Below are 18,092 nucleotides of genomic sequence, written 5' to 3'. Positions count from 1 at the left end.
TCAGAATAGAGGAAGCATTTCTTTTGATTTTTTTCCTAATTTTTTTCCACATGAAAGAAACCCTGTAGAAGAACCATAGTGAGTTTGGGCTCAGAGATACTAATTGTCTCTATGCTGCTCCTTTGCAAGTAAAGAATCACGTGACTTTCTAGATTTTTGTGAAATTTTGTTTTTGGAACCCTTAGTTTTGTTTTTGGTCTCCTCGCAGAAATGTTGTCTGGAAAATGCTTGCTAATTAATAAAGACGGACAGAGACAGCTGACATTTTCCCCAGTCCCTGGCAGCAGCTTAGTGTACTAGGAAGAGCCTTAGATTAAGAGTCAGAGGACCTGGATGCTTGGTTTGTGCATCGCCTTGGACAAGTCCTTCCTCTTCTCTGGGCCTAGGTGTTCATTCTTGTTCAATGATTTCTAATATCCTTCGATCATCAAGCATTAATTCTTTCCCCACAAAGTGCCCTAAGGATACACTGACAGAAAATGCAACAATATCCACCATAATTCTATGAAACAAACTAGGAAGTTTTTCCTCTAGAGACTCATCAGATTCCTACTGCTCAGAATTGGAAGTTCCCTTTCAAATGAGATGACATTTGTAAAAGTGTTTCCCCTGCACGGTGTCTGACACATAGTAGGCACCACATCAATGCTTTTTTCCTTCTCAATATCATTTAAATTCTTCTCCTATGGCAGTAATGAATAGGAGTCAAAGTATTTCACTCAAAACCGCATTATACATTAGTTGAGACCAAAGAACTACTCAAAGCAAATGATTGGGTGTTATTGGTCTATAGTTGTAACAACAGTTATGCTTAGAGATCACAACTCCTCCCGGGCTTTTTCAGGCTGTGATTCCTTCACCTTTTGAGGCAAGGTCTTGGTCCAGACTCCCACTTATCCCTCCTCAGGCTCTTTCCCACAGACAACCGCAAATTCAGCTGCAGGTACTCTTCCTTCTGGTCATAGACTGGCCATTGAAAAAGGTCTGCACCATTTGGGTTCCTAGGAGGAAAAATGAAACAATTAGACCAGGAAATGGCCACTGCATTGACAAGTTTAGCAAGCCACCCTCAGCTCCACCTGAGAGACAAAGAAGGGCCCCAAGCTGACAGTAGTAGCAGCCATAGGGAGTCTTGCTCACCAATTCTTGACCAGTTTTGTCTTCATCGTTCATGTTGCACCTTTCTAACGTGCCCAAAGTGGAAGGTTCAAAGAGTAAAAGCACTCACATAGGGAATAGGTAACCAAATCAGGATTTAGACTCATGTCATTAGACTCCATTTCATTGGAGCAGCTAGGTGGTACAGCGGATAAAGCCAGATCTGGAGTCAGGAAGACTCAAAATCAAATCCAGTGTCAGACACTTACTAGCTCTGTGACCCTGGGCAAGTCACTTAACCATGTTTTCCTCTCTTTTGCTATATATAGAATGAGCTGGAGAAGGGAGTGGTGGTCACTTCTCTGCCAAGAAAACTCCAGATGGGTCACAAGGAATCAAACACCACAACATTGGACTCCAAATCCAAGGCTCTTGCCACTATGACCTGACCTAATGCTTCTGAAGGGAGAATAGAAGTCACTGACACCTTGAGGGTGGTGGTGTTGGCCAAGACAGCTGCTGATCTTTCTTGTTTTCCTTTCAAGATGCCTATGTGTGGGGTGAGTCTGCCAGAGCAATGCCTCCCCCAGACCTGTCCATGAACTTGGGGAAGAGCTACAATATTCACCAGACCTTGCTTCTAGGTTGAATTAACTTTTTTTCCTGAACAAATTTCAATCAGGGAACTGCTATGTAAGTGGGAAACCTTTATGTGCCAAGGAACAGGCACTACCCCACAGGGAAACCACTGGAAAACCAAGGTGCATCCTTCTCACCCATGACGTGCAAAGTTTGCCCAGTAGCTCATTATCCTGAGGCTCAGGAGTTTTTCCTCTTCTGTTCCCTCTCCTAAAACTAGGAACAGAAAAACGAACATCTTGGTTAAGGTTAAAATGCAGACCCAAAGCCTCCTTTCCTCTAGTCCCCAGCCTCAACCACCCAGTCAGTCCTGCTCTGGCCACTGACCTTATCTTCCTCCAATACTTTCCTTCTTGTCACTCCCCTCCCAAAGGACCTCCCAGAGCTTCTGTTGGCCTACTGTGTCTGACTCCATAACTGAATCTCTCCCTCCAAAACAAAGTTGTGCAGCTGGACTGGAAATCAGGAAGACCTGACCTAATCCAGCCTCAGAAGCTGACCCTGGGCAAGTCACTTAACCTCTGTCTGCCTTTTGTTCTTTGTTTGAAAAAATGGGAATAATAATAATACCTGTAGGGCTATTGGGAGGGTAAAAAAAAAGTGATACTATTTACAGAATGCTTTACACAACTTATAAACATGTTACATAAATTCTAGCAATTATTATTATATTATATTTGTATTGATATATATTTATAGCAGATAATATAATAAAGTACTAGACATAAAAACTACATATCGTTTTACAATTGCCTAATAGCTTTTTTTGGATGGGGGAAGGCAGCTCATTTGAGGTTAAGTGACTTGCCTAAGGTCACATAGCTAGTAAGTATGTCAAGTACCTGAGGCTGGATTTAAACTTAGGTCCTCCTGACTCCTGGGCTGGTGCTGTACTCACTGTGCCACCAAGCTGCCCCATCATAGCACATTTTCTTATATGTAATTATAATAATGGCATGATTATTATAAATGTCATTTATGATAATAATTATTATTATTCTAAGCCACAACAGCATAGCACAAGCCCTTGTACCTGTAAAGGCTTTGCCTATGGCCCCTGCCCCAGACAGTGCCTGCCATTCAAGACTCCCGCCTGAGGCACTATAGATGGGTTCAGTAGCAGCACCTGGCCCATAAGGTCATGATGTCATTTTCCTTGGCACATCATGAAACAAATAAAGGTATAAACTGGCCTTCCAGTTCTGCCAGGACAGGAGCAAGGAGGTGAAAATAGGGAGAGATGTCCAAAAACATAGATTTGGGGCCATTACATCAACTCCAAAGATTGCTAAATGTGAGACTTTTGTCCAACGATCAACAAATGGATGCACTGTTGGAGAAAATGAATCCAGAATAACTGGAGAAGAAGGAGGGATAGAGAGAAGGAGGGAGAGAGGGAGGGAGGGAAGGCTTCCAGTACACTGGACAGATCCTCTGTGCAGGACTCATGGAAGCACAAGGACAAGAATCACCCAGGATGAGATGTTGTGATAGGGTAGGGTCTACATCAGAGGAGGGAATGAGGACATTACTGAGGTCCCCGGATCACTGACATATGGAAATGTGTTTGTTGTGTTCCTGCCTCATCTTCCCTTCTGGGGAGTAAACTCCAGGAAGTCAGAGACTGTGTCTTATTTACATTTGTCTATTGCCCAGAGTAGAACAGAGGGCTCTGCCTGTTGGATGTGCTTCATCATGTAAACTGAATTGAACAGGACAGCTGATTCAATCCTCTGATTCAGTTGACCTGAATAGTCAAAGGGACTTCCAAGGCTGATACCTTAATCTCCAATCACTCAATGAACCATGTAAATACTAATTACCTCCTCTACTCCTGGAACTATTGCAAAGATTGGAGATTTAAATACAAAGAAAACAAAAGAAAAAACAAAAAACCCTGTCGGACAGTGGGGCACCTATTCAGGGCCTCCTGGGTGAACCTGGTGGGGCAGAAGGAACACTGGGCTTGGGCTTAGACCCTCTAACTCTGTGATATTAGTTAAGTCTATTCCTTTATCTGAACTTCAGTTTCCATTTCTGTAACACAGCTATGATAACTCTCCCTCCATTCCCTCCACCCCAAACCATAGCTTCCCACTCCCTCCTGTCTCTCTTGCTTACATGGTGCCCCAAAGACAAAACGCAGCTCATCACTATGGTCTGCCTTCACGAAATCTGGTCTGACATCCTTAAGGACGCTTGGGCGGTGCTGAAATTCGTAAAAGTAGACTGGAGAGCTGGAACCTACGCAAACATAAGAAATACTTGTGGTTAGGGACACATCGAACACATGGCAGGGCCACATGCCAGGGGCCCCTGCCCTGACTCCCTCTTTTGGGGTGGGGAGTGATGGTAGCTGGCCAATAACAGGCAAGCTCCTGAAGGGCAGCCCCTTAATACTGTCCCAGAGCAATGCTGTGAGGCAGGACGAATGCTGGGTCTGGTGTAACAGGAACTGGGTTGGAATCTTGGCCTGGCTGCTGACTGACTACAAGGCATTGGGGGAATCCTTTTACTTCTCTAATGCTGGAAAAAATAATATCTGGCCTGTCTACAGCCATCTGAGATGGGGAAAAGGAATTAGTGTTACTCATTCAGTTGTTTTTCAGTTATTTTTGACTCTATTTGAACTCATTTGTGGTTTACTTGGCAGAGGTACTGGAGAGGTTTGTTATTTCTCTCTCCAGTTCATTTTACATATGAGGAAACTGAGGCAAAGAGAGTTAAGTGACTTGCCCAAGGTCACACAGCTAGTAAGTGTCTGAGGCCAGATTTGAATGCAGGAAGAGTTGTCTTCCTGACTCCAGGTCTAGCACTCTACCAATTGTGCTACCAATTTATGGAGCCTCTACTTTGTGCCAGACACTTGCTAAGTGCTTTACAAATATCATCTCATTGGAGCTTCCCACCAACTCTTTGACAGAGGTGCTACTATCATTTTCACTTTACAGTAGGGTAAACTGAGGCAAACAGAAGTTAAATGACTTGCTCAGGATCACACAGCTAGAAGGCTTTTGAGTCTTGATTCGAACTCAGGTCTTCCTGACTCTGGGTCTGATGTTCTTCCAATGGGAAGAAGTTACTGAATAATGGATGTAAATTGTTCTTTAACACTTGTTCTAAAACAATAAAACACTCTAGCAGGGGTTCTTGGATTTATTTTTAGTTGAGCCTTTTGACAACTCCATTTCAATGTAATTGGTTTTCTGTTTTATGTATTTTATTTTATACATTGAAAAAACATTACTCTGAAAGAAATCTGTAACTTTCCTTGGACTGCCAAAGGGGTCCATGACACATACCCACAAAAATGTTGAGAACATCTGATTATAGAAATGTGGGTTATTATTAATTCTTATTAATAATATTTCTAGAGAATGGTCACTTAGTTGGTGCCTAGTGGAGTTAGGTGGGGGTAGGAGAAAAGAAGAAGGAAGGTTTAATGAAGGGATTTAACTAATCTGGAGGCTATGATAGCAAAGCCAGAAGCAGGATCCTCCTTCTACATAAGTGTATGGGCGACATACACGCATTGCCTCAGAGATGAGAAATTTTACAATGATTCTGAAAAGGGTCCATGCCATACTCACTGTGTTGATATCTGGACACTTTGAGGGAAGGAATAACAATGACCAAATCCCCCAACATTTCCTGGAATTGAGCTCGATATTCTTCACGGTCCTCGATATCTCTTAAATACTCTTCCTTCATCAATTGCATAAACTCAGGAGGAAAACCCTATAGGAGACTCAGGAAGAGAGAGAGTAGCAGATAAATGAACTTACCTGGCAGTTGTTTTTTGGGGCATGTTTGTTGTTTGAGTATAAATAATGAGCAAGGGAGCCGGGTGTCACAGTTCATAGAGTGCTGGCCTTAGAATCAGGAGGACCTGGGTTCACATCTGACCTCTGACATGTATTAGCCATACTTGGGCAAGTTGCTGAATCTTGTTTGCCTCAGTCCCTCATCTGTATAATTAGCTTGAGAAGGAAATGGCAAATCACCCTAGTATCTTTGCCAAGAACACCCCCAAAAGTGGTCAGGAAGAGTCAGTCATGGCTAATCAACTAAACACGCAGAAGGAATAACCCCACTCAAGTTTGCCTGATATTCATGGGTCTTGGGTCTCATTAGATCCCTTTACCACCACCCCACCAGGGCCTGCTCTCTCTGGGTTAAATTCTTCATGAAAATACTAGAAAACTATTTGTTGGGCCTGGGGTAGAATGGATGTAGGGCTCAAGGAAAGGACAGAGCTGCATGGAGTCTCTAGGGTCCCTTCCCCCTCTGTGACTATGAAAGAAGTCAGAAGGTAGAAGGACCTTCATTGGCTTTCTTCTGTTTCAATGGCCTCCTGATTGGTCCCTGGGCCTAAGATCTCCCCCGATCCATTCATCTTCCAAAGTGATTTTTCTAAGCACAGATCTGACCATTTTACTCCCTTGCCCCAACTGAGTAAATTCTAGTGGATGCCCAGTACTTCCAGGATTAAATACAAACTCTTCTGTTTGATATTTAGAGCTTTTAACAACATGGCCCCATCCAGTCTTCTTCTACATTGTTACCTCCTCCCACTCTGTGGTCCAGGTGCCAACTTTCTGGCTCCTCCTACTTTCTATTCCATCTCTCATCACCATGCACCAGTATTGACAAGACTCAGCTCACACTGTCCCTTCTACAGAACATCTTTCTTGGCTCCTCCCTCCTGCAGCTGCTAGGGCCTTAATGCTCCCTCAAGGTTGGCTTTGTATATATTTTCCATATATCTCTGGATGTACAGTTTATTTCCCTCATAGAATATAAGTTCCATAAGGCAGTGACTATTTCACTTTGTCCCTGTATGTGCACATTTAGGGTTGTCTAAATAAAAATGGTAAGGTAAACCAGTGCCTGCTATGTGTAAGTGCTTACAAAAATAAGCTTGAACTTCTGAGAGACAGAATGGCCAGTAAATGGCTCTCACCCCTCCCTCACTGACCCAGAGAATTCCTCAGGAAAAGAGCTGGAAGAGAGGAGAGGGAACTGGGGCTTCAGTGGTCTAGCAGTGAGAGTTCCTGAGTGCCAGAGTGGTGGAGCAAGCAGGACTCAACACCAGGAGCCCAGACAAACCTTTGCACAGCCAGGGGAAGTGGCAGACACCAACACAAGCAACAGCTGACACCATTGCTGGAGAGCTCGGGTGCTGGCGAGCAGCCCCAGGGGAAGAGGAGACTTGAAGCAGCCAGACGACCCCTCCCCAACACCTCAGGAAACCAAAGGGCATAATACACAAAACCAGTAACTAGGCTCACAATTCCCAGAACAAGAAACATGGGAAAGAGATCCCTGAGCACCCAAACAAGAAATCCACTGTAAAGTCAGGAAAAAGCTAACCAACATGAAGAACATGAAAAAACTGAGGACTAGTGATTCTTTTTATGGAGACAGGGAAGATGAAAATAACAACTCAGAAAAGGACAGCATTGACACTATACCCACATCTGATACCTCAAAAGGGAATGTGAACTGGTCTCAAATGCAAAGACCATTCCTGGAAGATCTAAAGGAGGATTTTAAAAACCAAATTAGGGATAAAAGAAAAAAGTGTAAAAAAATGCAAAAAAAAACACTGATGAAATCAAGTCTTTAAAAAATAAGACTGTCCAAATGGCTACTGAGATTCAGAATCTAAATAGAGAAAATAACACCCTGAGAGGTTAAAATTAACCAATTAGAAAAGGAGACTCAAAAGCGAAATGAAGATAGGCATTCATTAAAAATTAGAATTGAGCAAGTGGAAGCTAATGACTCTATGAGTCATCAAGAAGTAGTCAAACAAAATGTAAAGAATGAAAAAAGAGAAGAAAATGTGAAATATCTGATTGGAAAAAGAACTGACCTGGAAAACAGATCCAGGTTGAGACAGCTTATGAATTATTGGTCTACCAGAAATCCATGATAAAAAAAAAAGAGCCTGGACAATATCTTCGAAGAAATCACAAAGACAATTGCCCTGTGGTCCTAGAACCAGAAGGGAAAATACTCACTGAAAGAACCCACTGATCACCCCGCTGAAAGAGATGCAAATTGAAAACTCCAAGAAATATTATAGGCAAATTTCAGAATTACAAAGTCAAGGAGAAAATACTGCAAGCAGCCAAAATGAAATAATTCATATATAGTGGAACTACGGTCAGGAACATGCAGGATCTTTCAGCTTCTAAATTAAATGACAGGAGAAATTGGAATATGATATTCCGAAGGGCAATGGAGCTTGGACTACAACCAGGATCAACTGCCCAGAAAAACTGAGCATAATTTTTCAGGCAAGGTGATGGACATTCAACGAAATAAGGGAATTCCAGGGGGCAGAGCCAAGATGGGGGATGGAAAGCATGGACCAGCATGAGCTCCCTGCCGAGTCCCTCCAAAAATCTATAAAAAATGGCTCTGAACCAATTCTAGAATTACAGAACCCACAAAACAGCAGAGGGAAGCAGGGCTCCAGCCCAGGACAGCCTGGATGGTCTCTGGGTGAGGTCTATCCCACACAGAGCTGGGAGCTGGGAGTTGGGAGCTGGGAGCTGGGAGCAGAGTGGAACAGAGCCCAGTGCTAGCAGCGCGGACCAACCAGACCAGGAGCCAGGCGGAGAGGCCCTAGCACCCTGAATCAGTGAGCTGAGGCAGTTACCAGACTTCTCAACCCACAAACACCAAAGACTGCGGAGAAGGTTAGTGGGAAAAGCTGCAGGAGTGGAAGGAGTTCACGGTTCGGCTTCCAGCCCCGGGGGCAGCGGAGGTGGGGCAGCTACAGCTGTTGCTGCTTCTGGCCCCAGGCCCACCTGGTGGGAGGAATTAAGTGGCGGATCAGAGCAGTAGTACACAGCCTGCTGAAGATCTAAGCCCAGTCTGGACTGGGGGTCCTTGGGGAAGGAGGAGTGCTGGTGTGACAGAGCTGGCACCTCCCCCGCAAACGTGGAACATAAAACTCTTTAGTCTACAAACAGTCATACCCCACTGAAAAACTCAAGGGTCAAGTTAGTTGGTTGGCAATATGGCCAGGCAGCAAAAACGCATCCAGATTCAGTCTCAGACTTTGAATTCTTTCTTTGGTAACAAAGAAGACCAAAACATACAGACAGAAGAAGTTAATAAAGTCAAAGAGCCTACAACAGAAACCTCCAAGAAAAACATGAACTGGTTCCAGGCCATAGAAGAGCTCAAAAAGCATTTGCAAAAGCAAGTTAGAGAAGTAGAGGAAAAATTGGGAAGAGAAATGAGAAGGATGAGAGAAAACCATGAAAAACAATGACTTGCTAAAGGAGACCCAAAAAAATACTGAAAAATACACTGAAGAAAACAACACCTTAAAAAATAGACTAACTCAAATGGCAAAAGAGCTCCAAAAAGCCAATGAGGAGAAGAATGCCTTGAAAGGCAGAATTAGTCAAATGGAAAAGGAGGTCCAAAAGACCACTGAAGAAAATACTACTTTAAAAATTAGATTGGAGCAAGTGGAAGCTAGTGACTTTATGAGAAATCAAGATATTATAAAACAGAACCAAAGGAATGAAAAAAATGGAAGACAATGTGAAATATCTCCTTGGAAAAACCACTGACCTGGAAAATAGATCCAGGAGAGATCATTTAAAAATTATTGGACTACCTGAAAGCCATGATCAAAAAAGAGCCTAGATATCATCTTTCAAGAAATTATCAAGGAGAACTGCCCTGATATTCTAGAGCCACAGGGCAAAATTGAAATTGAAAGAATCCATCGATCGCCTCCTCAAATAGACCCCAAAAATAAATCTCTTAGGATTATTGTCGCCAAATTCCAGAGCTCTCAGATCAAGAGGAAAATACTGTAAGTAGCCAGAAATAAACAATTTGAGTATTGTGGAAACACAATCAGAATAACCCAAGATCTGGCAGCTTCTACATTAAGAGATTGAAGGGCTTGGAATATGATATTCCGGAGGTCAATGGAGCTAGGATTAAAACCTAGAATCACCTACCCAGCAAAACTGAGTATCATGCTCCAAGGCAAAATATGGATTTTCAATAAAATAGAGGACTTTCAAGCTTTCTCAGTGAAAAGACCAGAACTGAATAGAAAATTTGACTTTCAAACGCAAGAACCAAGAGAAGCATGAAAAGGTAATCAAGAAACAGAAACTGCAAGGGACTTAATAAGTTGAACTGTTTTGTTTACATTCCTACATGGAAAGGTGACATGTATGATTCATGAGACCTCAGTATTAGGGTAGCTGAAGGGAATATGCATATATATATATATATATATATATATACATATATATATGTATATATATACACACATATATGTTTATGTATATATACAAGTGAATGTGTATGTATGTATATATCTATGTGTGTGTGTGTGTGTGTGTGTGTGTGTGTGTGTATAACAGGGAGAGAGCAGACACAGGGTGAGTTGAATATGAAGGGAAGATATGAAGATATCCAAATTAAGGGATGAGAGAGGAACATACTGAGAGAGGGAGATAGGGAGAGATATAATGGGGTGGATTATCTCTCATGAAGGTGGCAAGAGGAAGCAGTTCTGTGGGAGGAGGGGAGAGGGCAGATGAGGGGGGAATGAGTGAACCTTGCTGTCACCAGATTTGGCCTGAGGAGGGAATACCATACATACCCAATTGGGTATCTTACCCCACGGGAAAGAAGAGGGAGGAAGATAAAAAAGGGGGGGATGATGGAGGGGAGGGCAGATGGGGGTGGAGGTAATCCAAAACAAACACTTTGGAAAGGGGACAGGGTCAAGGGAGAAAATTCAATAAAGGGGAATGGGTTGGGAAAGAGCAAAATTTAGTTAGTCTTTAACAACATGAGTATTGTGGAATGGTTATACATAATGATACACGTGTGGCCTATGTTGAATTGCTTGACTTCTTAGGGAGGGTGGGTGAGAAGGGAAGAGGGGAGAGAATTTGGAACTCGAAGTTTTAAAAACAGATGTTCAAAAACAAAAAAAAAATATTTGCATGCAACTAGAAAATAAGATACACAGGCAATGGGGCCAGAAATTTATCTTGCCCTACAAGAAAGGAAGGGAAAAGGGGATGGGAGTGGAGTGGGATAATAGAGGGGAGGGCTGACTGGGGAACAGGGCAACTAGAATATATGCCATCTTGGAGGTGGGGGGGGTAGAAATGGGGAGAAAATTTGAAATTCAAACTCTTGTGAAAATCAATGCTGAAAACTAAATATGTTAAATAAATAAATTTAAATTAAAAAAGAAAAAAAAAGAAATAAGGGAATCCCAGACCTTCCTGATGAAAAGGCCAGAACTCAATGGAAAATTTGATCTTGAAATACAAAACTCCAGAGAGACATAAAAAGGTAAACAGTGAAGAACTCCAACAAACCGTGTTAATCAGTAAGGGCAAATTGTTTACGTCTTAATATAGAATTATTTCATTTATATATGTTATGTATATGTATGACAATTGTACAGTTATTATGACAACTGAAAGGGATAAATATAGACTGTGGGTATCAGTATAAAATAACTGATATAATGATAAAAACATAATTAAGAGGGGCGGAGCCAAGATGGCAGCTGGTAAGCACGGACTAGAGTGAGCTCCGTACCCGAGTCCCTCCAAAAAACTATAAAAATGGCTCTGAACCAATTCTAGAACAGCAGAACCCACAGAACAGCAGAGGGAAGCAGGGCTCCAGCCCAGGACAGCCTGGATGGTCTCTGGGTGAGGTCTATTCCACACAGAGCTGGGAGCTGGGAGCTGGGAGCTGGGAGCTGGGAATGGAGTGGAGCAGAGCCCAGCCTGAACGGCATGGACGATCCAGACCAGAAGCCGGGCGGAGGGGGCCCTAGCACCCTGAATATGTGAGCTGCGGCAGATAGCAGACCCCTCGACCCACAAACACCAAAGACTGCGGAGAAGGTTAGTGGGAAAAGCTGCAGGAGTGGAAGGAGTTCGCGGTTCGGCTTCCAGCCCCGGGGGCAGCGGAGGTGGGGCAGCTACAGCTGTTGTTACTTCTGGCTCCAGGCCCACCTGGTGGGAAGAATTAAGTGGCGGATCAGAGCAGTAGTGCACAGCCTGCTGAAGATCTAAGCCCAGTCTGGACTGGGGGTCCTTGGGGAAGGAGGAGTGCTGGTGTGACAGAGCTGGCACCTCCCCCCCAAACGTAGAACATAGAACTCGTTAGTCTACAAGCAGTCATACCCCACTGAAAAACTCAAGGGTCAAGTTAGTTGGTTGGGAATATGGCCAGGCAGCGAAAACGCGCCCAGATTCAGTCTCAGACTTTGGATTCTTTCTTTGGTGACAAAGAAGACCAAAACATACAGCCTAAAGAAGACAACAAAGTCATAGAGCCTACAACCAAAGCCTCCAAGAAAAACATGAACTGGCCCCAGGCCATAGAAGAACTCAAAAAGGATTTGGAAAAGCAAGTTAGAGAGGTAGAGGAAAAATTGGGAAGAGAAATGAGAAGGATGAGAGGAAACCATGAAAAACAAGTCAATGACTTGCTAAAGGAGACCCAAAAAAATACTGAAAAATACACTTGAAGAAAACAACACCTTACAAAATAGACTAACTCAAATGGCAAAAGAGCTCCAAAAAGCCAATGAGGAGAAGAATGCCTTGAAAGGCAGAATTAGTCAAATGGAAAAGGAGGTCCACAAGACCACTGAAGAAAATACTACTTTAAAAATTAGATTGGAGCAAGTGAAAGCTAGTGACTTTATGAGAAATCAGGATATTATAAAACAGACCCAGAGGAATGAAAAAATGGAAGACAATGTGAAATATCTCCTTGGAAAAACCACTGACCTGGAAAATAGGTCCAGGAGAGATAATTTAAAAATTATTGGACTACCTGAAAGCCATGATCAAAAAAGAGCCTAGATACCATCTTTCAGGAAATTATCAAGGAGAACTGCCCTGATATTCTAGAGCCACAGGACAAAATTAGAAATTGAAAGAATCCATCGATCGCCTCCTCAAATAGATCCCAAAAAGAAATCTCCTAGGAATATTGTTGCAAATTCCAGAGCTCCCAGATCAAGGAGAAAATACTGCAAGCAGCCAGAAAGAAACAATTTGAGTATTGTGGAAACCCAATCAGAATAACCCAAGATCTGGCAGCTTCTACATTAAGAGATCGAAGGGCTTGGAATGCGATATTCCGGAGGTCAATGGAGCTAGGATTAAAACCTAGAATCACCTACCCAGCAAAACTGAGTATCATGCTCCAAGGCAAAATATGGATTTTCAATAAAATAGAGGACTTTCAAGCTTTCTCAGTGAAAAGACCAGAACTGAATAGAAAATTTGACTTTCAAACACAAGAATCAAGAGAAGCATGAAAAGGTAATCAAGAAACGGAAATTGCAAGGGACTTACTAAAGTTGAACTGTTTTGTTTACATTCCTACATGGAAAGATGATGAGTATGATTCATGAGACCTCAGTATTAGGGTAGCTGAAGGGAATATGCATATATATATATATATATATATATATATATATATATATATATATATATATATATATATATATAAGTGAATGTGTATGTACATATATATCTATGTGTATATGTATGTATGTGTATGTATGTGTATATATATATATGTGTTTGTGTGTGTATATATATATATGTAAAAGAGAGCCAGCAGACACAGGGTGAGTTGAAGATGAAGGGAAGATATCTAAAAGAAATAAAATGAAATTAAGGGATGAGAGAGTAACATACTGAGAGAGGGAGATAGGGAGAGATAGAATGGGGTGGATTATCTTGCATAAAGGTGGCAAGAGGAAGCAGTTCTATGGGAGGAGGGGAGAGGGCAGGTGAGGGGGGAATGAGTGAACCTTGCTCTCATCAGATTTGGCCTGAGGGGGAATACCATACATACTCAGTTGGGTATCTTACCCCACAGGAAAGAAGAGGGAGGAAGATAAAAATAAATAAATAAATAAAAGGCGGGGGGATGATGGAGGGGAGGGCAGATGGGGGTGGAGGTAATCAAAACAAACACTTTGGAAAGGGGACAGGGTCAAGGGAGAAAATTCAATAAAGCGGGGATGGGTTGGGAAGGAGCCAAAATGTAGTTAGCCTTTCACAACATGAGTATTGTCGAAGGGTTATACATAATAATACATGTGTGGCCTAGGTTGAATTGCTCAACTTCTTAGGGAGGGTGGGTGGGAAGGGAAGAGGAAAGAGAATTTGGAACTGAAATTTTTAAAATCAGATGTTCAAAAACAAAAAAAAAAGTTTTTATATGCAACTAAAAAATAAGATACACAGGCAATGGGGCATAGAAATTTATCTTGCCCTACAAGAAAGGAAGGGAAAAGGGGATGAGAGGGGAGGGGGGTGATAGAGGGGAGGGCTGACTGGGGAACAGGGCAACCAGAATATAAGCCATCTTGGAGTGGGGGGGAGGGTAGAAATGGGGAGAAAATTTGTAATTCAAAATGTTGTGAAAATCAATGTTGAAAACCAAATATGTTAAATAAATAAATTGCATTTAAAGAAAAAAAAAACAATGCAAGGGTCTAAGACAACTTCAAAAAACTCGTGATGGAAAAGGCTATCTACATCCAAAGAAAGAAATATAGAGTCTGAATGCAGATTGAAGAAAACTATTGCTCTCCCTTTTTAATTTTATTTTATTTTAGTTTATTCTTGGTTTTGTTTCATCTTTCTCATGGTTCATTTCATTGTTTATAATTCTTTACAACTTGATTATTGGGAAAAGAAGTTTAATGTGAAAGTATATGTAGAGCCTATATCAGATCACATGCTGTCTTGCGGGGAGGAGCGGGGAGGAAAGAGGGTGAGAATATTTAGAACATAAAAACTTGTGGAAATGAGTGTCATAAACTAAAAACTAAAATAATTAATTAACTTTTAGAAAATGGAAACCCATCTTCTATCTCTCTTAAAGTAAGAGGGAGAAGGGCCTAGATAATCACTGGGACTATGCCTGTGGAATGTAGTGGCATATCGAAATGAAAGGGAAGGGCAGGTGCCATCCTTAGAGAAAGAAGTCAACCCCACCCCAATGGTTCTGAGAGAGGGAGGAAGAAAAATTCAAGTCCTTGTGACTACTTTTGGCTACAAGAGGTCTCCTTCACGATGGGGTCATTTCTTTACCACCTACATGTGAGGAAACACTTGTTCCCCCGGCGGACTCCCCAAAGATGGTCACAAGGCTAGGATCTCCTCCGAAGTGGGCAATGTTCTTCTGGATCCACCTCAGGGCAGCCACCTGATCCAGGAAACCCCAGTTGCCAGGTGCATGCTCATCCCCAGTGCTGAAAGCCAGATATTAGACAAGGTTGGAGGATTCTGAAGAAGAGGACCAAATTCATATAATTATACATTTTAAAGACCAGCTCTTCCACCTGGATAATGTAGTAAATAGACTGCTGGACATAGACCTGGCTAGTTCATCTACTAGCTGTGTGACCATCTGCCTCAGTTATCTCATCTGTAAAATGGGAATAATAATGGCATGTATCTCTGAGTTGTTCCAAGGATGAAATGAGACACTATTTATAAAATGCTTTGTAAACCTTAAAGGACCATATAAATGCTAGTTGTTGTTCTTCTGTTACAGATGTAAAGTGGTGAGATAGATCTTGAATTCTCCCACCCGAACAACTCCCAGTTCAGGCCTCTCTAGTGGCTCACTGTACCTTGCAGGGAGAACCTCCGCCATGCTGCTTTCTTCCTTTCCAGCTTACTCCCTGATCGCTTCCACCTCCTCACCAGCTGCCTTGTCCCCACTCTCCCTCCCCCCACCTTTTTCTTACCTCTCCTTTCTTTTTTGTCTTCTATGAAAATGTCAAAGCGAGTCAAGAAACATTTGCTGAGCACATACAATGTGCCACACACTGTACCAAGCTCTGAGCATGCAGAGAATGGTAAACATAGCACCTGGCCTGGAGGAGTTTACAGTTAAATGGGAGAGACAGCATGAAAACAGCTGTGCTCAAACCAGATCTATACAGGATAGAGCGGGGATGATCCCAGAGGGAAGTCCCTGGCAGTAAGAGAGATAGGGAGAGGCTTCTTTCAGAAGGTAGGATTAGCACCAAGTCCTGAAGGAAGCCAGAAGGAGAAGTGAAAATGAACAGATTCAACGGAGTATCTTACTCAAGGATCAGGAAGGAGGCAGAGAATGTGGAGGAGCCTGAGTAGACTAGAGAGGTAGGAGGAGGCCAGCCTCCTCTCCATAAACTCTGCAATCCAGCAACATGGTCCTCCCTGCTGTCCTCACACACAACTCTCTACCTCCCAAGTCCTAATTTCATTGGCAATCTCCATGACTGGAATTGCTTGAAGGAATCTGAGACAACTATAATCCCACCTTCTTCAGGAGGTCTCACTTTTCCTCCTCCTCTTACCCCCAACACCCCTCACTGCCAAGGCCTTCTAGAATAAGGAACCCAGGTTGAGGTTTTATGGAAAATTGGTTCTGGGGAAACTAGGAGAAGTGTGATCTTTATTACCATGTGAGGCATCAAGTAGACAAAAATGAAAGCAACACACACACACACACACACACAAACACATGCACAGTATATGACAACTTGCATTGACAGACAGAGATTCAGGGTACTTACATGAGGGAGACTTGTAAAGCAACAGGATCTTGGTGGGACTACACACTCACAGTGGGGTCTGAGCAGGTCAGTTTTACGCCTTAAAGGGAGGGTTAGTTGGGACAATCAGCACCACATGTGAGAAAGAGCATTCTTAATGAGACCTGGAAGTGGTGAGGAAATCCCCCAGAATCTTTTATTGATGTGGGAATCATGTAGTCCAAGAGTGGGTGCCAGCTCACAGACATGCAGTCAGCTGGGAATCCATTCAGGAGCTGAGGCTACTCACAGGATCACGGTAAGTCAGGGCATGTGAAAGTACTGGCTGTCTGTTTGCATTGGTAACTAAGGTGGGACTTTCTTACTGTTTTAGAATGATAAATTAAGTCTCTTTGATTGAGTCTTACTAAGTACTAAGGCCCACACTCTTTTACTACTATGTGCAAAGCCCCAGGCTGGTTAGCAAACTAGTTAGCTAGTTTAAGGGAGGCAGGAAGCCCCCAGGGCCCTAAGGGGAGTTGCTAAGATCAGAGCCAATAGTAGGAGCCTAAGTTCTGGTCCCTCAAATGACATCTGATGACAGCTAAAGAGTGTAAAAAAAGAGAGAACAGAGATATTTGCTTGAGGCTCTCACTCCTGGAAGAATGTTGGTGTGGGACTCTGGGCAGCCACTGTCAACCCAGATGTTGATGGTTTCTTGCTAACTATGAATTGTATTTGGTCTGTTTATAATGTATGTTTGTAATTTGTTTGGTTTTGCTCTGAAGTTCAGGGTGCTGGCTTTTTCCCCTGAACTAAGTGAACGATATTCGTATGTTGCATTGAGATGAAATTGTTAACCCCCTAACATTGCTTTCCTTAGTAAAGCAGATCAAAAGAACATGTGCTGGCAGCATTCTTGTTGTTGGGCTTGTGTTAGTCTTTCTCCCCCACAGCAGGTGCTAGCTGAATTGTTGCTACACTGTTATTGCTTGAATGTTTTGTGGTCCTTAGGCCCACTTACCCTGTGACTCCCTATTGCAGTCCTATTACTTATAACAACAACCTGACATAATGTATTTCAAAACTCCACAATTGTCACACCTTCACTCTAAGATAACTTCTCCTTTATACTTGTATATATTTTCTATCTAGATGGCTGTTTACAAGTTGTCTCCCATTAGAATTGAACTCCCTGAAGGTAGGAATTGACTTTCTTTTGTGTCCTGAGCACTTAGCACTGTGATTGTCATATAGTAGGTGCTTAAAAGATGCTTATTAATTGACTGATTGACTGAATAAGGGGGTGTTGGTCTGACCCATGCTGTAGGAAGATCACTGACAGCTGAGTGGAGGGTACATTGTAGTAAGGAGGGAACAGACAAGGAGGCCAACCAAGCAGGCAATATTAGTACCAATATAAGGTGGGGAAAGTTTGCGCTAGAGTTGTGGTAGTGTCAGAGGAGAGAAGTGGGTGTATATGAGAGACATAGCAAGGATAGAATCAATAAAACCTGGCAACAGATGGGATAGAAGAGAAAAGAAAGTGAGTAGAAGTCATGACCCCTAGATCACAAGCCCAGGGGACTGGGAGGATGATGGTGATTTTAACAAATAATAGGGACATTATGTCAAGCTTGGTGGGAACGAGGAAGAGTTCAGTTTGGGGAATTTTGAGTTGATAATATACATATATAATGTACATTTTGAGATAGTTGAAGATGAGATACTGTAGGTCTGGTCAGGTGATTGGAAGCCAGACAGGAAAGAGTGA

General features: G+C 42.5%; 1 protein-coding gene across 1 annotated transcript in view; it reads right to left on the bottom strand.

Annotated features, from left to right (window-relative positions):
- Positions 1-856: 856 nt before the first annotated feature.
- LOC118842644 (cocaine esterase-like) overlaps positions 857-18,092 on the bottom strand; it is a 34,056-nt gene continuing 16,820 nt past the window's right edge. Inside the window, exons 5-9 of the mRNA XM_036750053.1 lie at positions 14,893-15,046; positions 5,328-5,475; positions 3,859-3,981; positions 1,875-1,953; positions 857-1,001 (exon numbers count right to left, since the gene is read on the bottom strand). Coding sequence (XP_036605948.1) covers positions 857-1,001; positions 1,875-1,953; positions 3,859-3,981; positions 5,328-5,475; positions 14,893-15,046 — 649 coding nt within the window. The remainder of the gene's footprint in view (positions 1,002-1,874; positions 1,954-3,858; positions 3,982-5,327; positions 5,476-14,892; positions 15,047-18,092) is intronic.

The sequence above is a fragment of the Trichosurus vulpecula genome, chromosome 3 (genome assembly GCF_011100635.1).
Source record: "Trichosurus vulpecula isolate mTriVul1 chromosome 3, mTriVul1.pri, whole genome shotgun sequence".
NCBI lineage: Eukaryota > Metazoa > Chordata > Mammalia > Diprotodontia > Phalangeridae > Trichosurus > Trichosurus vulpecula.
Note: the sequence above shows the minus strand (reverse complement) of the source record. Positions and strands in the feature narration are given on the sequence as shown.